Raw genomic sequence first — 22,671 nt, forward strand, 5'->3', positions numbered from 1 at the left:
ACATAAAGACTTAGATTATCTTCAGTGGCATCACTTAATCTTGACAAAGTCAATCACTCAATGCAAACGTTGGCCATTGTCAATCTGTGGCTGGATGAAAGTCTCTACACCTTGTAAGCTATGGAGGTTGTCTGACCATACTTCACCATCCTGGTCAGTGTTGCATGGTAGAAGGACCGAGGACAAAATTTCGGTATCACATCAACAATGTTAGCCATGGTCTGGGGAACTTAGGTAAAGGTGTTCATTGCACAGTCCCACCAATGCACCATCTCCCCCCCCCCCCGCCCGTTTAGAAATGAAGCTGAAAATGTACATGATTAATGTTCTTCAGTTGTGAATCATAAAGGCAGGTGATTTTTTGTTTATAATGAAGAGCCAATTAAGAAAAATAACCGGCAAATGCCTATTTAACGAGGTGCCATCTCTTGTTGCTGTATAAGCTTGTCCTCTCCTACGCAGCTCTATAGTTGACCCAAAATTGCTTTCAATGTGCCGCGTATACATGAGCTGTGGTGCGTGATCTCACTGGGAGTCGTGGTAGCTGTTGGGTATGATGGCGATTGCATGTAGAGACAAAAATAGATTAATATGGAGTGATTATTCATTCCTAAATTATACAGCTCTTCATGATTCATGCTGAATACATACCCTAGAATATTTCACTTCCGTGTCATATGCAACTATTTCTTGAAACGAATAAAGTTTGACTCTACGCAACTTTCAGCTGAACTATCATTACTTTCAAAATGTCTGCTTCACGAGTGGTGTAGAAATCCTCACCAACAGTGGTCATGGGAGCTGTTGCAGATACTTAAATGTACAATAATAATAATAAATTCATAACCACAAAGTCATGCATTTTCTTTTCAATAATTGCCAAATACGAACCTCCAGATCACCATCGTAATACATAAATGTTAATATCCTGTAGAATGACACGTTAAAGCATGCCATATGATGCACATTTAACTGGCTGCCATGTCTGGTTTATCATGAATGAGAGTGCCGTTCGATGGTTCTGCTCAGCCGAGTCAGAATAACTTAAAATGTGCCGCGTATACACGAGTTGTGGTGCGTGGTCTGGTATAGAGTCGTGATAGCTGCTCTGTATGATGGTGATTGCATGTAGAAAGACAGAAACCGATTAAATGATTAATGTTTGAATTGTACTGCTCTACATTATTCATCCTGAATGCACGTCCGAAAAGATTTCACTTTGGTGTTATGTAATCCTCGTGCCTCTACAAAACGATCAGAAAAAACTATATTTTCCAATTTTCTGATTTACGGATAGTATGCAAATTATCTTAATAGCAGTAGCAATCGTGGCTCTTGTAGATCATGAAATGTGCGAGTTAGTGATCAAGTTCCTGCCTCTACACAACCACTCATTGACAAACACTGGGCGACCGCGTTTAATAGCAATGTATCTGAATAACACCACAAATAAATCGCACAATAAGTAAAACAATTTAAACAGTGTGATTTCTATAGCAAATGAAAATTTGTTAATATGGAGATGTCCTCGACTAATTATGGTTTTCTTTTTATTTTAGGTCTCGGTCTTGTGGCTGAAGGTTATTTTTACTGATCAAGTTTCTTCACAAAACCTTTATAGGATAAAACAATAATTTTAATCCCTTTTCATGCACTGCTGAGGAAAGGTTTCTCCACGCCGTGTTAATCATGGAATGGTGATTGGTGGAGTGGGGCCTAGAAATGGTCCGATGTCGCAACTGACGTTACCCCTGGCTAGGAATCAAACTCAGGGTGGCCGATTCAAAGTACGGTGTCCCAAACACGTCGTCACTGCGCCCTCTAAAAATCTCAAAGCATCACGTTATTTTCAGCATGAGAGTAAACCATGGAAATATTATTTGAATATATCCTATTAATATATTTTAAAATCCCACAAAGATAACCATGGTGATTCAACTTATATATGGTTCATAAATATTTTCAACAAGCAGATGCACCAATAAGTAGAGATACTCACACATATTTTCACAAACCGGGCCGTAAGAGAATCCGTAGCAAATGCACGAGTAGGGGTTCCGAATTCCCCACTCGACAACCAACCCCTCGATGCAGTCCCCTCCGTTTTGGCACGGGTTCGATGCACAACCAAGGACTGCAGATACAGGTATCACAATTATGCCGTGGATCAGGTTATTATTTGCATCTCATCACATAAAGGATTAGATTATCTTCAGTGGCATCGCTTAAACTTGACGAAGTCAATCGCTCAATGCAAACGTCGGCTATTGTCAATCTATGGCTGGATGAAAGTATCTACACCTTGTAAGCCATGGAGGTTGTCTGACCATACTTCACCATCCTGGTCAGTGTTGCAAGGTAGGAGGACCGAGGACCAAATTTTGGTATCACATCAACGATGTTAGCCATGTCTTCTTCTTGGTTCTTTCGGTAAAGTCACGTAGAAGGGAAATAATAAAATAATAAAAATAAAACATAATAAAATAATTCTCACGACGTTTCGGCCACAACGCAAGCAGCCGTCCTCAGGCGAAGAACAGGTCTGTCGAGAAGACAGAGTCTGAATGACAACCCCAGGCTTGGAGCGTCTTTTTAAGCTGGGTTGGAGGGGGGGAAGAGCCATGGTCTGGGGAACTTAGGTCAATGTGTTCATAGCACAGTCCCACCACCAATGCACCATTTTTGCCCCCCACCCTTTTTGAAATGAAGCTGAAAAATGTACATGATTAAAATAGGACACGTGTTCTACAGTTGTGAATCATAAGGAAGGTGATATTTTGTATATAATGAAGAACCAATTAAGAAAAATAACCGACAAATGCCTATTTAATGAGGTGCAATCTCTTGTTGCTGTATAAGCTAGTCCTCTCCTACGCAGCTCTATAGTTGACCCAGAATTGTTTTCAATGTGCCGTGTATACATGAGCTGTGGTGCGTGATCTCACTGGGAGTCGTGGTAGCTGTTCCGTATGATGGCGATTGCATGTAGAGACAAAAACAGATTAATATGGAGTGATTATTCATTTCTAAATTATACAGCTCTTCAGGATTCATGCTGAATACATACCCTAGAATATTTCACTTCCGTGTCATATGCAACTATTTCTTGAAACGAATAAAGTTTATGACCATGAAACTTTCAGCTGAACCATCATTACTTTCAAAATATCTGCTTCACGAGTGGTGTAAAAATTCTCACCAACAGTGGTCATGGGAGCTGTTGCAGATAATTATATGTACAATAATAAGAATAAATTCATAACCACAAGGTCATGCATTTTCTTTTCAATAATTGCCAAATACGAACCTCCAGATCACTATCGTAATAAATATAAATGTTAATATCCTGTAGAATGACACGTTAAAACATGCCATATGATGCACATTTAACTGGCTGCCATGTCTTGTTTATCATACATGAGAGTGCCGTTCAATGGTTCTGCTCAGCTGAGTCAGAATAACTTAAAATGTGCCGCGTATACACGAGTTGTGGTGCGTGGTCTCACGTGAAGTTGTGGTACCTGCTCCGTATGATGGTGATTGCATGTAGAAAGACAGAAACAGATGAAATCATTAATTATTTAATTATACTGCTCTACATTATTCATCCTGAATGCACGTCCGAAAATATTTCACTTTAGTGTTATGTTTAACTACTTTTTTTAAAGGATGATCCTCGTGCCTCTACAAAACGATCATAAAAAATATATTTTTCAATTTTCTGATTTACGGATCGTATGCAAATTATATTAATAGCAGTGGCAATCGTGTCTATTGTAGATCATGCAATGTGCGAGTTAGTGATCAAGCTCCTGCCTCTACACAACCACCTTTTTGACAAACACTGGGCGACCGCGTTTAATAGCAATGTATATGAATAACACCACAAATAAACCGCACAATAAGTAAAACCATTTGAACAATCAGTTTCATTTCTATAGCAAATGAAAATTTGTCAATGAGATGTCCTCGACTAATTATGATTTATTTTTATTTTATGTCTCGGTCTTGTGGCTGAAGGTTATTTTTAGTGATCAAGTTTCTTTCTTCACAAAACCTTTAAGATAAAATAATAATTTGAAATCCCTTCTCATGCAATGCTGAGGAAAGGTTTCTCCACGCCTTGTTAATCATGGCATGGTGATTGGTGAAGTGGGGCCCAGAAATGGTTCAGATGTCACCACTGATGTTACCTATAGCTAGGATTCACACTCAGGGCAGCCGATTCAAAGTGTGGTGTCGCAAACCACGGCATCACTGCGCCATCTCAAAGCATCACGTTATTTTCCGGATTGGAGTAAACCCTGCAAACATTGTTTAAATATATCCTATACATTCATTTTCACACCCCACAAAGATAAGCATGGTGACTGAACTTATCTATGGTTCATATATATTTGCAACAAGATAGAAGCACATGAGTACAGTAAGAACCATACTCACCACCATATTCACAATCCGGCCCGTAAAAGACTCCGTAGCAAATGCACGAGTAGGGGTTCCGAATGCCCCACTCGACAACCAACCCCTCTATGCAGTCCCCTCCGTTTTGGCACGGGTTCGATGCACAACGAAGGACTGCAGATACAGGTATCACAATTATGCCGTGGATCAGGTTATTCTTTGCATCTCATCACATAAAGGATTATATTCTCTTCAGTGGCATCGCTTAAACTTGACAAAGTCAATCGCTCAATGCAAACGTCAGCCATTGTCAATCTATAGCTGGATGAAAGTCTCTACACATTGTAAGCCATGGAGGTTGTCTGACCATACATCACCATCCTGGTCAGTGTTGCATGGTAAAAGGAAGACCGAGGACCAAATTTCGGTATCACATCAACGATGTTAGCCATGGTCTGGGGTACTTAGGTCAATGTGTTCATAGCACAGTCCCACTAATGCACCATTTTTACCCCCCCCCCCCACCCTTTTTGAAATGAAGCTGAAAAATGTACATGATTAAAATAGGACACGTGTTCTACAGTTGTCAATCATAAGCCAGGTGATTTTTTTGTATATAATGAAGAACCAATTAAGAAAAATAACCGGCAAGTGCCTACAGTGAGGGGAAAAAGTATTTGATCCCCTGCTGATTTTGTACGTTTGCCCACTGACAAAGAAATGATCAGCCTTATAATTTTAATGGTAGGTTTATTTGAACAGTGAGAGACAGAATAACAACAACAAAATCCAGAAAAACGCTTGTCAAAAAGTTATAAATCGATTTACATTTTAATTAGGGAAATAAGTATTTGACCCCTCTGCAAAACATGACTTAGTACTTGGTAGCAAAACCCTTGTTGGCAATCACAGAGGTCAGACGTTTCTTGTAGTTGGCCACCAGGTTTGCACACATCTCAGGAGGTATTTTGTCCCATTCCTCTTTGCAGATCTTCTCCAAGTCATTAAGGTTTCGAGGCTGACGTTTGGCAACTCGAACATTCAGCTCCCTCCACAGATTTTCTATGGGATTAAGGTCTGTAGACTGGCTATTCCACTCCAGAACCTTAATGTGCTTCTTCTTGAGCCACTCCTTTGTTGCCTTGGCCGTGTGATTTGGGTCATTGTCATGCTGGAATACCCATCCACGACCCATTTTCAATGCCCTGGTTGAGGGAAGGAGGTTCTCACCCAAGATTTGACGGTACATGGCCCCGTCCATCGTCCCTTTGATGTGGTGAAGTTGTCCTGTCCCCTTAGCAGAAAAACACCCCCAAAGCATAATGTTTCCACCTCCATGTTTGACTGTGGGGATGGTGTTCTTGGGGTCATAGGCAGCATTCCTCCTCCAAACACGGCGAGTTGAGTTGATGCCAAAGAGCTCCATTTTGGTCTCATCTGCCACAACACTTTCACCCAGTTGCCCTCTGAATCATTCAGATGTTTCGATTTAAAGCTTTCATGACTGCAGGGATTCATCTTCTTGGTTCTTTCGGTAAAGTCAGTCCTTCACGGCATAGTGTGTTACCAACTGTTTTCTTGGTGACTATGGTCCCAGCTGCCTTGAGATCATTGACAAGATCCTCCCGTGTAATTCTGGGCTGATTCCTCACCGTTCTCATGATCATTGCAACTCCACGAGGTGAGATCTTGCATGGAGCCCCAGGCCGAGGGAGATTGACAGTTCTTTTGTGTTTCTTCCATTTGCGAATAATCGCACCAACTGTTGTCACCTTCTCACCAAGCTGCTTGGTGATGGTCTTGTAGCCCATTACAGCCTTGTGTAGGTCTACAATCTTGTCCCTGACATCCTTGGAGAGCTCTTTGGTCTTGGCCATGGTGGAGAGTTTGGAATCTGATTGATTGATTGCTTCTGTGAACATGTGTCTTTTATACAGGTAACAAGCTGAGATTAGGAGCACTCCCTTTAAGAGTGTGCTCCTAATCTCAGCTCGTTACCTGTATAAAAGACACCTGGGAGCCAGAAATCTTTCTGATTGAGAGGGGGTCAAATGCTTATTTCCCTCATTAAAATGCAAATCAATTTATAACATTTTTGACATGCGTTTTTCTGGATTTTGTTGTTGTTATTCTGCCTCTCACTGTTCAAATAAACATACCATTAAAATTATAGACTGATAATTTCTTTGTCAGTGGGCAAACGTACAAAATCAGCAGGGGATCAAATACTTTTTTCCCTCACTGTATTTAACGAGGTGCTACCTCTTGTTGCTGTATAAGGTAGTCCTCTCCTACGCAGCTCTATAGTTGACCCAGAATTGCTTTCAATGTGCCGTGTATACATGAGCTGTGGTGCGTGGTCTCACTGGGAGTCGAGGTAGCTGTTCCGTATGATGGCGATTGCATGTAGAGAGACAAAAACAGATTAATATGGAGTGATTATTCATTCCTAAATTATACAGCTCTTCATGATTCATGCTGAATACATACCTTAGAAAATTTCACTTTCGTGTCATGTGCAATTATTTCTTGAAACGAATAAAGTTCATGACTCTACAAAACTTTCAGCTGAACTATCATTACTTTCAAAATGTTTGCTTCACGAGTGGTGTAAAAATTCTCACCAACAGTGATAATGGGAGCTGTTGCAGATAATTAAATGTACAATAATAATACATTCATAACCACAAGGTCATGCATTTTCTTTTCAATAATTGCCAAATACGAACCTCCAGATCACTATCGTAATAAATATAAATGTTAATATCCTGTAGAATGACACGTTAAAACATGCCATATGATGCACATTTAACTGGCTGCCATGTCTTGTTTATCATACATGAGAGTGCCGTTCAATGGTTCTGCTCAGCTGAGTCAGAATAACTTAAAATGTGCCGCGTATACACGAGTTGTGGTGCGTGGTCTCACGTGAAGTTGTGGTACCTGCTCCGTATGATGGTGATTGCATGTAGAAAGACAGAAACAGATGAAATCATTAATTATTTAATTATACTGCTCTACATTATTCATCCTGAATGCACGTCCGAAAATATTTCACTTTAGTGTTATGTTTAACTACTTTTTTTAAAGGATGATCCTCGTGCCTCTACAAAACGATCATAAAAAATATATTTTTCAATTTTCTGATTTACGGATCGTATGCAAATTATATTAATAGCAGTGGCAATCGTGTCTATTGTAGATCATGCAATGTGCGAGTTAGTGATCAAGCTCCTGCCTCTACACAACCACCTTTTTGACAAACACTGGGCGACCGCGTTTAATAGCAATGTATATGAATAACACCACAAATAAACCGCACAATAAGTAAAACCATTTGAACAATCAGTTTCATTTCTATAGCAAATGAAAATTTGTCAATGAGATGTCCTCGACTAATTATGATTTATTTTTATTTTATGTCTCGGTCTTGTGGCTGAAGGTTATTTTTAGTGATCAAGTTTCTTTCTTCACAAAACCTTTAAGATAAAATAATAATTTGAAATCCCTTCTCATGCAATGCTGAGGAAAGGTTTCTCCACGCCTTGTTAATCATGGCATGGTGATTGGTGAAGTGGGGCCCAGAAATGGTTCAGATGTCACCACTGATGTTACCTATAGCTAGGATTCACACTCAGGGCAGCCGATTCAAAGTGTGGTGTCGCAAACCACGGCATCACTGCGCCATCTCAAAGCATCACGTTATTTTCCGGATGGGAGTAAGCCCTGCAAACATTGTTTAAATATATCCTATACATTCATTTTCACACCCCACAAAGATAAGCATGGTGACTGAACTTATCTATGGTTCATATATATTTGCAACAAGATAGAAGCACATGAGTACAGTAAGAACCATACTCACCACCATATTCACAATCCGGCCCGTAAAAGACTCCGTAGCAAATGCACGAGTAGGGGTTCCGAATGCCCCACTCGACAACCAACCCCTCTATGCAGTCCCCTCCGTTTTGGCACGGGTTCGATGCACAACGAAGGACTGCAGATACAGGTATCACAATTATGCCGTGGATCAGGTTATTCTTTGCATCTCATCACATAAAGGATTATATTCTCTTCAGTGGCATCGCTTAAACTTGACAAAGTCAATCGCTCAATGCAAACGTCAGCCATTGTCAATCTATAGCTGGATGAAAGTCTCTACACATTGTAAGCCATGGAGGTTGTCTGACCATACATCACCATCCTGGTCAGTGTTGCATGGTAAAAGGAAGACCGAGGACCAAATTTCGGTATCACATCAACGATGTTAGCCATGGTCTGGGGTACTTAGGTCAATGTGTTCATAGCACAGTCCCACCAATGCACCATTTTTACCCCCCCCCCCACCCTTTTTGAAATGAAGCTGAAAAATGTACATGATTAAAATAGGACACGTGTTCTACAGTTGTCAATCATAAGCCAGGTGATTTTTTTGTATATAATGAAGAACCAATTAAGAAAAATAACCGGCAAGTGCCTACAGTGAGGGGAAAAAGTATTTGATCCCCTGCTGATTTTGTACGTTTGCCCACTGACAAATGATCAGTCTATAATTTTAATGGTAGGTTTATTTGAACAGTGAGAGACAGAATAACAACAACAAAATCCAGAAAAACGCTTGTCAAAAAGTTATAAATCGATTTACATTTTAATTAGGGAAATAAGTATTTGACCCCTCTGCAAAACATGACTTAGTACTTGGTAGCAAAACCCTTGTTGGCAATCACAGAGGTCAGACGTTTCTTGTAGTTGGCCACCAGGTTTGCACACATCTCAGGAGGTATTTTGTCCCACTCCTCTTTGCAGATCTTCTCCAAGTCATTAAGGTTTCGAGGCTGACGTTTGGCAACTCGAACATTCAGCTCCCTCCACAGATTTTCTATGGGATTAAGGTCTGTAGACTGGCTATTCCACTCCAGAACCTTAATGTGCTTCTTCTTGAGCCACTCCTTTGTTGCCTTGGCCGTGTGATTTGGGTCATTGTCATGCTGGAATACCCATCCACGACCCATTTTCAATGCCCTGGTTGAGGGAAGGAGGTTCTCACCCAAGATTTGACGGTACATGGCCCCGTCCATCGTCCCTTTGATGTGGTGAAGTTGTCCTGTCCCCTTAGCAGAAAAACACCCCCAAAGCATAATGTTTCCACCTCCATGTTTGACTGTGGGGATGGTGTTCTTGGGGTCATAGGCAGCATTCCTCCTCCAAACACGGCGAGTTGAGTTGATGCCAAAGAGCTCCATTTTGGTCTCATCTGCCACAACACTTTCACCCAGTTGCCCTCTGAATCATTCAGATGTTTCGATTTAAAGCTTTCGTGACTGCAGGGATTCATCTTCTTGGTTCTTTCGGTAAAGTCAGTCCTTCACGGCATAGTGTGTTACCAACTGTTTTCTTGGTGACTATGGTCCCAGCTGCCTTGAGATCATTGACAAGATCCTCCCGTGTAATTCTGGGCTGATTCCTCACCGTTCTCATGATCATTGCAACTCCACGAGGTGAGATCTTGCATGGAGCCCCAGGCCGAGGGAGATTGACAGTTCTTTTGTGTTTCTTCCATTTGCGAATAATCGCACCAACTGTTGTCACCTTCTCACCAAGCTGCTTGGTGATGGTCTTGTAGCCCATTACAGCCTTGTGTAGGTCTACAATCTTGTCCCTGACATCCTTGGAGAGCTCTTTGGTCTTGGCCATGGTGGAGAGTTTGGAATCTGATTGATTGATTGCTTCTGTGAACATGTGTCTTTTATACAGGTAACAAGCTGAGATTAGGAGCACTCCCTTTAAGAGTGTGCTCCTAATCTCAGCTCGTTACCTGTATAAAAGACACCTGGGAGCCAGAAATCTTTCTGATTGAGAGGGGGTCAAATGCTTATTTCCCTCATTAAAATGCAAATCAATTTATAACATTTTTGACATGCGTTTTTCTGGATTTTGTTGTTGCTATTCTGCCTCTCACTGTTCAAATAAACATACCATTAAAATTATAGACTGATAATTTCTTTGTCAGTGGGCAAACGTACAAAATCAGCAGGGGATCAAATACTTTTTTCCCTCACTGTATTTAACGAGGTGCTACCTCTTGTTGCTGTATAAGGTAGTCCTCTCCTACGCAGCTCTATAGTTGACCCAGAATTGCTTTCAATGTGCCGTGTATACATGAGCTGTGGTGCGTGGTCTCACTGGGAGTCGAGGTAGCTGTTCCGTATGATGGCGATTGCATGTAGAGAGACAAAAACAGATTAATATGGAGTGATTATTCATTCCTAAATTATACAGCTCTTCATGATTCATGCTGAATACATACCTTAGAAAATTTCACTTTCGTGTCATGTGCAATTATTTCTTGAAACGAATAAAGTTCATGACTCTACAAAACTTTCAGCTGAACTATCATTACTTTCAAAATGTTTGCTTCACGAGTGGTGTAAAAATTCTCACCAACAGTGATAATGGGAGCTGTTGCAGATAATTAAATGTACAATAATAATACATTCATAACCACAAGGTCATGCATTTTCTTTTCAATAATTGCCAAATACGAACCTCCAGATCACCATCGTAATAAATATAAATGTTAATATCCTGTAGAATGACACGTTAAAGCATGCCATATGATGCACATTTAACTGGCTGCCATGTCCTGTTTATCATTAATGAGAGTGCCGTTCGATGGTTCTGCTCAGCTGAGTCAGAATAACTTAAAATGTGCCGCGTATACACGAGTTGTGGTGCGTGGTCTCACCTAACCCTAACCCAACACTGACTGTACTCCACCATGCTGGTCAGTGTTGCGTGGTGAAAGGTGGTCCAAAGACCAAATTTCAGTATTACAGCGATGTTAGCTGTGGTCTGGGAATCGAACTTAAGTCAATGAGTTCATAGCAGTCCCACCACTGCACCGTTTTCGCCCGCCCACCGCCCACCACTCAACGTTTTATTCATGAAATTAACATCACAAATGTACACGATTACAAATAAGTGAACTTTTACATCTAATGAAGAGCCATATAAGAAAGTTAACCAGCAAGCACCTGCTAAACGAGTTGCTATCTCTTGTTGGTGTGGAAGCAAGTCCTGTCCTACACAAAGCATCACTTTCAATATTCTGTCTGTACACATGTTGCATGAACTCAACACGTGTATCGAGACCTGCACCATATGAGGGTGAAGGCGTGAAAAGATAAACTTATACGTAAATATGATAGTGAATATCAATGTCTGAACACTATAACTATTGATGATTTATGCAGAATATTTGTCCTAAAATATTGAACGTCAGTGTAAATGTGTTAATATTCTCTTGTTAGTGACTAAAGTCCCACAGTTGCAAAATACTTAATACTTGAAACATAATTACTTTTAATATGTATTTTTGGAGTTGCCACATGCTCAATTAATAGGGGTCCACATCTTTATTTGACATAGAAGTTAGTCCTGTCCAATACAGCTCCTCAGCTAAACCAGCAACATTTTCAATATTCTGTGTTTACACAAGTGTCTTTGAATTATCTCACCGGGAGTAGTAGAAGCTGCTCCGTATGATGGCGCATATAGAAAGACACAAACAGGTTAATGTGGTGTAATTATATTCTTAGGTGTTTTCGGTAAAGTCACGTAGGTAAAACATCAAAATTAATAAAAAATAATAAAATAAAATAAAGATCACGACGTGGTGTGATTATTGATGGATGCCACTGCTCCGAATGATATATGCAGAAAACATGTCCTGGAATATATATATCTGCAGTATGATTCACATTCTATTGTTAGGGATCGAGGTCCCGCATTTGGCAACCTTTCAGCTCAAATTTCATCACTAGATGAACGTCGGATTTCTTGAATGGCGTTAAAATTCTCACCTCCCGAGAAACTGGTGGCTGTTGTAGGTAAAGAAGATACGTGAAATAAACTAAACCACAAGGTGATCCGTTTTACTTTTCATGAATAGTCAATCACTAGCCTCCAGTTCTCACTTTTAATAGACATGACTGCAAAGGTATCATAGAGTAACCTAGGAATTTATTATCTTGGTTCCACGTCTTGTTTTGTGAACAAGTCAGTAGTGTCCTACACAGCTCTTCAGCTTAGCGAGTACCACTTTCAGCTTGATGCATAAACATAAGTCACCTTGCAAAATCTCATCTGGAGTTGTCATAACAACTGCTCCGTATGACATTCAGGACATGTAGAGAGACAAACAGGCATTCTAATAGGTGTTGGATGGTAAAATGGGGCCCTAAGAAAATTGAAATATCACTTCTCAGTTATATCCACAAGTGGGAATCTAATCAGTTCTCTGGGTTCATAACAGAGTCCTTAAGGCTACTGCACCAAGGCCTCACACCATATTTGATTTATTACCTTAATATCTTTAATACAGTTGTCTACAACTATAATTGTGATTGGAAGATACAATGGAAAGCTAAGCAAGAGAATACACACAACAAGTGCCTGCTAAACTAGGTGCTATCTCGTGTTGGTGTAGAAGCTGGTCCGGTCCTATGCAGCTCCGCAGCTGAGTCAGCGTCACTTTCAATGTGTTTTATCTGCGCGAGATGCGTTGCATGATCTCACCGGGAGTTGTTGTAGTTGCTGCTCCGTACGACAATGAAGACATGTCAGGAGACAAGTAGGAATTTCATGGTGAAATGGGAACACAGGTCCAATTCAGATATCACTCCTTGACAATGTTAACCATGTACAAGGATCTAACTCACTTTGCTGGGTACATTACACCAAAACCTAACACCATGAAGTCTATGAAGTCTTGTTTTCTAGAGTTGCCGATAGTAATAGATGTGCTGTGAAGATGCAACAAGAAGCTTTATAAGAAAAAGAACCAGCAAGTGCCTTCTTAACTCAGCGCTATCTCTTGTTGGTGTAGAAGCTAGTCCTGTCCTATATAGCTCCATAGCCGAGTCAGCATCACTTTCAATATTCTGCATCTACACGAGATGTGTTGCAAGATCTCACCAAGAGTTGTCGTAGGAGCTGCTCCGTATGATGGTGAATATATGTAAAGAGACACAAACACGTTCATGTGGTGTGATTATAAAATTGATTAACTCTGTTTCTCTTAATGATTAATGAAGACCACGTCCTGGAATATTTCACTTCAGTATGATGGACATATGTTTGATTGTTAGGGATCTAGCTCCTGCCTTTAAACCTTTAAACTCATATACCATCAGTCTATAAACGTCTGTATTCTTAAATGGTGCACAATTTATCTCACTTCCAGAGAAACTGGTGGCTATAGGTCAAGTAGATGCGTGAAATAAACTAAACCACAAGGGGGTCCATTTTATTTGTATGCATAGCCAATCACTAGCCTCCAGTTCTCGCTTTTAATTGACATGTCTGGAAAGGTCTCACAGAGTAACCTGTCAATTGATTATCTTGGTTCCACGTCTTGGTGGTGTACAAGTTAGTACTGTCCTACACAGCTCTTCAACTTAGCCAGCATCACTTTCAATTTGCTGCACCTACACGAGTTGCATCGCAAGATCTCACCTTGAGTTGTCGTAGGAGCTGCCCAATATGACAAAGAGGACATGTAAATAGACAAACAGGCATTTTACTTGGTCAGTTTAACACGTAGGCTTTCGCGACCATCACACCGCACATTAATCTACTCTTATCAAGACGCTCATTCATCGAGCTAAGAAAGCGTCAGATGGTGACAGTCTGAGAAGTGAAATTCAACATGTTAAAGAAGCACTGCAAATGAACGGTTACAATGATGCACAAAACAACAGGCCACTGAATACCAAAACCAAATAAAATAACAAGAGCATTGAAGCTGCGAGAGTAACTGATAAACTATCCAGATGTTTGGAAAAACAAAACATCCGAGTAAGATTTGGCACGGTACATAAAATACAGAAATTAACATCGGGTACAAAAGATGTATTACCGAAGCTATCAGAAGGCGTGTACAGGATTAACTGCACGTGTGGTAAATGTTTCGTTGGGCAAACAGGACGAATGATCAGCACGAGACGAAAAGAACATCAGAGAAATATTACATTCTCCCAAATGCAACTGTCAGCAGTAGCAGAACACGCGCGCCAACAAGGACACTCAATTGATTTTGATAATGTTGAAGTTTTGTGCAAAACTAGCTACTACTGGCCAAAACTGATTAGATAATCTATCGAAATTGAAAGAAATCAAAATAACTTTAACCGTTCGGATAGCTGCCGCCTTAGTGCTGCGTGGAAGCGAATCATCAAATAATAAATTAATTAAATACATTCCGACAAAGGGCAACGAACCTCAATAGCGATTACCGTTGGTAGGGCTATTATAATAAACACAATAGACAGGAAGGACAAATTCAAAGGGCTCGCATAATGCACATGCATAATGTACGTTGCCTCAGTAATCCCCCCTCCCCCAACATTGTGCAAGAGCGCAGAAGGGAGGTCAAAACGTCTACGCCTCTATAAAAAGTGTAGGGCTGTTACAGAGGGGCTGTTTGTGTAGGGCTGTTTGCATAGGAGCTAACGGATAACAAACACAGTGGGCGGGGACTCCGTGAGCACACGGGGTGGTGCCCGCAACGACGTCCGCACTGGACGGCGTGAGGGGGGTTTCGATCCTCTAGGGGGGTATAAAAAGGGATGAGCCAGAGAGCTCGGGGTTGAGTCTTAGTGTAGTTAAAGGAAGAAGGAAGACCGGCCAGATAGGCCCTGGACTCCCCCTGGGACGCCGCCCTTGTAAGGGCAGCGCAGGCTGGAGCCAGTGGCGTGGTTCCGGAACCAGAGTTAGTCCTCTGGGATTCCGGGTACCGTAGCCCGACTGACCAGTGTCGGGCCAGACAGCCTCCCCTAGCCCGTTAGCGGAGGACTCGGCTAGGAAGGCTAGCTAGAGGTGAATTCCCAGTTATACGGGTGAGGGGGCCGATACATCCCTCCAGTGCTGTACGACATTGTGTAAATAAATACGTGTGCCTTACTACGGTGTCCACGCGTCTTCAAGAGTACTTCATCTGGCGTCAGAAGAACCACGAACATGGACACGCGCCAATCAGCTCGAGCCAAAGTACAGCAAATGGAAGACGCCGCCGAAATTGTCGAGCCCGAGATGGCTCAACAAGACAACGTGCAGCCGGGGCCGGACGCGTTCTTACCGGAGCGTCGGCATGAAGAGGAGCCGCGGACAGACGAGCTGAGGCTGGCTCACGAGAGGCTGGCTGAACTGCTCTACGCCGCTGCCGCCACGCTAGAAAACATCACACGGCTGGGGGCTGGTGGTCTACCGCGGGGCGAGGGGAGCCGGCGTCCGGAGCGCCTTCCCGCCATTTCCGAAGATTCAAACTTTGAATTTCCCGCCATCGACGCGGCGACCGCTAGGGGCGTGGCCAACCTCAACCTTGGGTCCGACATCGGCCGCGCTGGGGCTGCCGCGTCAACGACGGAGGAAGGCGCGTCATCAAGGCTGCGACAGGCGATACCATCTGCCGTTCGCGCCGAGACACAGCCGAGTCAGGGAGACAGCAGCCCACGGGACTCCACGGCAACCGCTGCGCTGCACCAAAGGCTGCCTCCGCTTAAAGAATTTGTGGGCGCAGAGGGCGACTGGGGCGGCTTCCAAAGACGCTTCCTCGCCCACCAAGAAATGGCCAAATGGACAGACGCTGAAGCTCTCAGCGTGCTGCCGGCGCTCCTCGACGGCGACGCGCTCACCGCCCTCACATCGGCGCCGAAGGAGAAGCGCTCTACACTGCCGATGGCGCTGCAGCTGCTGGCCGGAGTCTACGGGCCTTCCGCGGAGTGTAGGCAGCAGTTCTACGACCGCCAGCGGGGCGCGAAGGAGTCGCCGCTGGCTTACAGAACAAGTCTCCTGGCGTTGGCCAAGACAGCCTTTCCTCGCATGGACGAGGACGGGGTCGACGCCATGGTGACTGAGAAAATCCTCCTGCTAGCAGACGACCTGGACATCGCCGTCGTGGCACAGGAGGATACAGAGATGACTTCTCTACAAGCGGCGCGACTCCTCCACGCCAACCTGCTGTCGCAGCGGCGGAAGGCCAGCAGAGCAGCGGCTGGGCGTGCGGTGGCGGCAGCCACCCTCCCGGCGGAGGAGGTCTTCGCCGTCAACCATCGTCGGCAGCAGGGGACGGGAGCACGGCCGGGCTGGGATGGGTCGAGCCGCTTCGACCGTCCGTCATCGCCGCCGCCGCTTCCGCGCTGCTTCAACCGCGGCGTCCGGGGCCATGTCGCCTCGGGGTGCCGCTCTCCCCGACAGCGTGGGACGACGCCTCGCCAGGACGCCGGGCCTCCTCCTCCTCCCAAGCTCCATCAGCATGATCCGGCGAGTCGCGACACCACACATGTTTGGCCAGCACACACACCTGTCGCACACTCTCGCATCGCAACGAATGGGGGGACGACGTCGCATCGCGACGGGCCGGCGCGTACCACTGTGGGGACTCGAATTGAGCCCGGGCAGTGGTCCGCGTTGGCCCATCGCGTTGTGGCCGCATCGTCAGGGTCGTCGGCCGTCGTGGGACTTATTGACGGGGTTGAGGTACGCATCCTGGTTGACACGGGGGCATCGGCGACCATTATTTCCGAATTGATTTACAACATTTTGCCTGTCCAAAGCCGTCCCTTACTACCAGTTAATGTCCCATTCTATGCGGCGAATGGGGGCTCCCTTGGTATTATTGGACAAATTCGAGCGCAAATTTGTATCGGGGATATCAAATTATCAGGCCCGATTTTTGTTTCCTCCTCGCTGGCGGTTCCGTGCCTGCTGGGGACGGACTTCTTGGGTAAAATGCCGATCCGTATTTTAATAGACCAGGGATGCATTGAGCTCCCGTCGGGACGGCGCATGGCGTTCTTACCCTCCCCTTCTGTGATTCGGACGGCGTTCGTAACTATACCAGCGTCCGTCGTCGAAACCGTTCGTGTGCCGCCGGGGGCTCAGATGTTAGTACCTCTAAAACTTCGTCGGCCCTTCGCAGAGGGTATCGGGGCCCAGGGGATCCTGTTGGGACCGTCTAGGGCCGGGGTTAGTGGACCGCATTTGATTCCGGCCCTGACCGTTGTGAGGGGAGATGGTGACCCTTTCATCGCGGTCCTCAATGTGGGATCGCAACCTGTTGTGGTTCCTCGAGGGACGGTGCTTGCGCACGCGACGCCGATGCCCTGCGAGGAACCGGTTGCGAATCATGTCAGCACCGCCACCCGACTGCACCCACATTCGGACAGCGATGACGGGTGGCTCGACGCGCTTTGTGCGGGATCGACGGACCTGTCAAATTCAGAGCGCCAACAGCTTAGATCACTACTGCAGGAATTTTCCGACGTTTTTAGTCGAGATAAATATGATTTGGGTTGCACTCATCTGCTGCGTCACCATATTGACACGGGTGACAGCGCGCCAATTCGCCAAAATCCGTTTCGGTTGAGTCCCGCCGAAAAGGACCATGTCAAATTGGCTGTGGATGACATGTTAGCCGCCGACATCATTTCTCCCTCTACCAGCCCTTGGGGAGCGCCGATCGTCCTGGTTTAAAAGCAGGACGGCTCGTTGCGGTTTTGCGTTGATTTTCGGCGCCTTAACAAAATCTCGGTTGCCGACGCATACCCGCTCCCATGGATGGACGAATCGCTGGACGCCTTGGCGGGAGCGCGATTTTTCTCCACGCTGGATTTACTTTCGGGATTCTGGCAGCTTCCTCTGGATGATGAGTCGAAACCTAAAACTGCTTTCCGTACACCGCACGGCCTGTTCCAATTCAACCGGTTGCCGATGGGCTTACACTCAGCGCCGGCAACCTTCCAACGTTTGATGGAATTGGTTTTGGCTGGATTGCAATGGGAGTCGTGCCTGATTTATTTGGATGATGTTATTGTCTTCGCTAAAACTTATGACGAACATCTCCAGAGGTTGCGGGCGGTTTTCCTAAAGATGCGGGCTGCTAATTTGAAGTTCAAGCCCCAAAAGTGTCATTTGTTACGCGATTCCGTGCGTTATTTGGGGCACATCGTAGGGCGCTCGGGTATTGCTACCGATCCCGCCAAAATGCAGTGTGTCAGCTCCTGGCCAACTCCCACCACGGTGGGAGAGGTCAGGAGTTTCGTCGGCTTCGCGTCATATTACAGACGGTTCGTCGCCGACTTTGCAACAATTGCCAAACCCCTACACGCATTGACATCAAAGGGGGTTCGGTTCCACTGGGGCCAAGAGGAGGAGGCTGCTTTTTGCTCCCTTCGGGACGCCTTGGTAAAAGCTCCTCCATTGATCTACCCCGATTTTTCAAAGCCGTTCCTGCTCGACACCGATGCGAGCAACACGGGTATTGGGGGCGTGCTTTCCCAGGTGGTTGACGGCGTCGAACGGGTGGTTGCGTACGGCAGTCGGGTGTTGTCTCAAGCAGAGCAAAGATATTGTGTTACCCGCAGAGAACTGTTGGCAATTGTCTATTTCATCCAACAGTATCGCCCATATCTGTACGGTCGGCATTTCACCGTCCGCACAGATCATGCGGCACTGCAGTACGCCCTGCGAGTTCAACAGCCATCGGGACAATTGTCCCGATGGTTGGAGATCCTCCAGGATTTTGATTTTGACACCACATACCGTAAGGGCGTCCGCCACACCAACGCGGACGCTCTGTCGCGCATGCCAACCACCTCGGAATGCGCGTGCCTCCTGGGGTCGGGACGTTGCAAACCAGCAGGGGACGTGTCGGTTCCGGGCCTTGCGGCCGCCGCCGACGGCGGGACAGTTGTTCAGAATTCTATTGAACAACAAGGGAAAGATTCCCTGCTGGGGTTGCACATTCAGGAATGGGGGCGCCTCCAGATGGAGGATACCTCCCTCCTCGCGTTGCGTCGTCGCGCCGGGGAGGCAGGGCGGGGATCGGGTGATGCCGACGCATGGGAAATGCACGCGGGGTTGCTGTTGCACTGGGACGGAAAATCCCACCGACACCGGCTGGTGGTCCCTTCGGGCTTACGGGGTAGGGTGGTGTGGGCTGCTCATGAGCGCCTCCTCCACCTGGGTACCCAAAAGACCCTCGCCTTGCTCCAGCGTGATTTCTTTTGGCAAGGCATGACAAGGGATGTCTCTGATCTGTTGGCTTCATGCCCGCGGTGTGCACAGCGAAAACCACCAGCACGAGAATCAAACCCGCCCTTGCAGTCTATCAGGGTCTCCAGAGTAAACGAACTTGTCGCGCTGGATATTCTGGGCCCATTCCCCGCCACCCCTAGGGGAAACAGATACTTGTTAACCGGGGTCGAGTATTTTACGCGCTGGCCTATGGCCTGGCCCCTGGCCAATCAGTCGGCAGCAGCCATCGTCGACGCCTTTGTCCAAGGCTATGTCATGGACAAAGGTGCCCCGGAGCGGCTGCTGACCGACCAGGGTAGAAATTTTTCCGGAAAACTCCTCCAACAGGTTTGTGAGCTCCTAGGAACGAAAAAGATTTGTACTTCCCCCTATCACCCGCAAACTGACGGGATGGTCGAGCGTCTGCATCGCACCATCTCGTCTATGTTATCACAGCAGGTTTCGGACTCACAGACTGATTGGGACTTGAAAATTCAAGGGGTCTTGGCAGCATACAGATTGGCCCCCCATGCTGCAACGGGATTTTCGCCATTCTTCCTCATGTATGGGCGCGACCCTGACCCACCCATTCGGGCGCAGCTGCAGATCCCCACACCACTGGGTAAAACAAAATTAATTGACCATGTCAAATTCAACCTTGAAAAATTGACTGAGGCACGGGATGCTGCCATGTTAAATTCAGAACAGCGTCAAAAAGCAAACGAGCGCCTCAGACTGGGTCGCGCGCACGTGCTGCAGTGGAAGCCGGGGGACAGGGCATGGCTGCACTGCCCCCAGGTACCGCTCGCAACATCCCCTAAACTGGCGCGGCCGTGGAGGGGTCCTGTAGAGGTGGTCGAGGTTCTGCGGCCTCAGTGTGTTCGCATCAAATGGGGGAAGCGCCGGTGGTTTGTGCACCCCTCGAGGCTAAAACCATTCGTTGCGGTGCGAGGCCCCACTCCACACACGCGTGGCCAAACATGTGGGGGGTCGGCCGACTCAAAGGGTCCGTCCTTACTGCCCTCGCCTGACGTGTCGCCGGCTGTCCCACCCACAGGTGCACCGGGATTGACGAGCTCGCACCCACCTACCGCTGCGAGGGATGCCGAGGGTCTCGCGACGTCAGACGCGGACTCAATACAAAATGAACAACTGCCACCGGCGGGTTCGCCACCCGGGATTGCCCCGTGTGACGGGCCTGCAGCAAGGACACGCGCAAAAATGCGCAGACTCTTATAATGCATTGGAAGAACACTTAATTCTCTTATGTACGGTTGCGGGGTGCTGCGTCGGTGGGGAGCTCCTACCACATTTTTGTTGTGTTGCATGCGTGCTAGGGGTTTCCTGCTAAACCTGTATATACGTCGCTCTTACGGTATTCGTATTTATTCAGGGGGGGTGCGTCGGATTGTTCCCGTCGGGGTTGTGGGTTTTGTTGTTGTCGTTGTTGTTGTTGTTGCTGTTGTTCCCTTCATGTTATCGTTAAAAACGTTTTTTTAAGGCACACGCGGGGATCCAGGGGTTAAATAACCTTTATTGAAGTTGTTGCAGCCGGGACGGCTGCGAGCTGTACAGGGGGGGGTGATGTAGGGCTGTTACAGAGGGGCTGTTTGTGTAGGGCTGTTTGCATAGGAGCTAACGGATAACAAACACAGTGGGCGGGGACTCCGTGAGCACACGGGGTGGTGCCCGCAACGACGTCCGCACTGGACGGCGTGAGGGGGGTTTCGATCCTCTAGGGGGGTATAAAAAGGGATGAGCCAGAGAGCTCGGGGTTGAGTCTTAGTGTAGTTAAAGGAAGAAGGAAGACTGGCCAGATAGGCCCTGGACTCCCCCTGGGACGCCGCCCTTGTAAGGGCAGCGCAGGCTGGAGCCAGTGGCGTGGTTCCGGAACCAGAGTTAGTCCTCTGGGATTCCGGGTACCGTAGCCCGACTGACCAGTGTCGGGCCAGACAGCCTCCCCTAGCCCGTTAGCGGAGGACTCGGCTAGGAAGGCTAGCTAGAGGTGAATTCCCAGTTATACGGGTGAGGGGGCCGATACATCCCTCCAGTGCTGTACGACATTGTGTAAATAAATACGTGTGCCTTACTACGGTGTCCACGCGTCTTCAAGAGTACTTCAAAAGGAACGAAACAGGTGGACTTCTCCACAAATCTGGCTGTCGCCTGATGAAGCTAGTTGTAATTACTGGTGAAACGTTGTACTCAGATTGTAAATGTCGTGGCTTGGCTCTCCAACACACCAGTGCGCTGTACTAGTATACTACACTATACACTACACTATACACTACACACTAGTGCTGTACTAGTGACGAATTGGCCACGTTCTATTTACGTGACAACCCTTACTAGTTGGCTGTGTCAGGAAGTGGCGGGTTTTAACGCCACATTTATAAATTTATGCGATCTAACCTAAACACCTCTATTGTGGATTTTAATTGGTGTTGGATGGTAAAATGAGGTCCAGGAACTTTGAGATTTCACAGTGATGTTGGCTTCAGACGGAAATCTGACTCAGTTCTCTGGGTGCATAGCATAGCCCTTCAACCCACCAAGGCCTCACACCATATTTGATGTTTGAACTTAACATTACGAATGTATATATCCTTTTTAAATGAATTTAATACAGTTGTCTGCAGCTATCATTTTGATTTCCAGATACAATGGAACGCTATGTAAGATAAAAAAAAGAGCAAGGGCCTGCTTAACTCAGCGCTATCTCTTGTTGGTGTAGAAGCTAGTCCTGTCCTATATAGCTCCACAGCCGAGTCAGCATCACTTTCAATATTCTGCATCTACACGAGATGTGTTGCAAGATCTCACCAAGAGTTGTCGTAGGAGCTGCTCCGTATGATGGTGAATATATGTAAAGAGACACAAACACGTTCATGTGGTGTGATTAGAAAATTGATGAATTCCGTTTCTCTTAATTATTAATGAAGACCACGTCCTGGAATATTTCACTTCAGTATGATGGACATATGTTTGATTGTTAGGGATCTAGCTCCTGCCTTTAAACCTTTAAACTCATATACCATCAGTCTATAAACGTATGTATTCTTGAATGGTGCACAATTTATCTCACTTCCAGAGAAACTGGTGGCTATAGGTAAAGTAAATGCGTGAAATAAACTAAACCACAAGGGGGTCCATTTTATTTGTATTCATAGCTAAACATTGGCCTCCAGT

At 45.8% G+C, this 22,671-nt stretch overlaps 1 protein-coding gene across 1 annotated transcript in view; it reads right to left on the reverse strand.

Moving 5' to 3' along the window:
* LOC133341129 (oncoprotein-induced transcript 3 protein-like) overlaps positions 1 to 22,319 on the reverse strand; it is a 36,243-nt gene extending 13,924 nt beyond the window's left edge. Inside the window, exons 1-13 of the mRNA XM_061549600.1 lie at positions 22,306 to 22,319; positions 13,924 to 13,941; positions 13,384 to 13,401; positions 12,985 to 13,002; positions 11,925 to 11,939; positions 10,591 to 10,605; positions 8,270 to 8,404; positions 7,333 to 7,347; positions 6,771 to 6,785; positions 4,444 to 4,578; positions 3,507 to 3,521; positions 2,946 to 2,960; positions 2,000 to 2,134 (exon numbers count right to left, since the gene is read on the reverse strand). Of these exons, the coding sequence (XP_061405584.1) occupies positions 2,000 to 2,003 (4 nt within the window). The 5' untranslated portion in view covers positions 2,004 to 2,134; positions 2,946 to 2,960; positions 3,507 to 3,521; ... (8 more) ...; positions 13,924 to 13,941; positions 22,306 to 22,319. The remainder of the gene's footprint in view (positions 1 to 1,999; positions 2,135 to 2,945; positions 2,961 to 3,506; positions 3,522 to 4,443; positions 4,579 to 6,770; positions 6,786 to 7,332; positions 7,348 to 8,269; positions 8,405 to 10,590; positions 10,606 to 11,924; positions 11,940 to 12,984; positions 13,003 to 13,383; positions 13,402 to 13,923; positions 13,942 to 22,305) is intronic.
* Positions 22,320 to 22,671: the final 352 nt, after the last annotated feature.

Source organism: Lethenteron reissneri, chromosome 2, assembly GCF_015708825.2.
Source record: "Lethenteron reissneri isolate LAM-NWPU_2019-01 chromosome 2, ASM1570882v1, whole genome shotgun sequence".
Lineage (NCBI taxonomy): Eukaryota > Metazoa > Chordata > Hyperoartia > Petromyzontiformes > Petromyzontidae > Lethenteron > Lethenteron reissneri.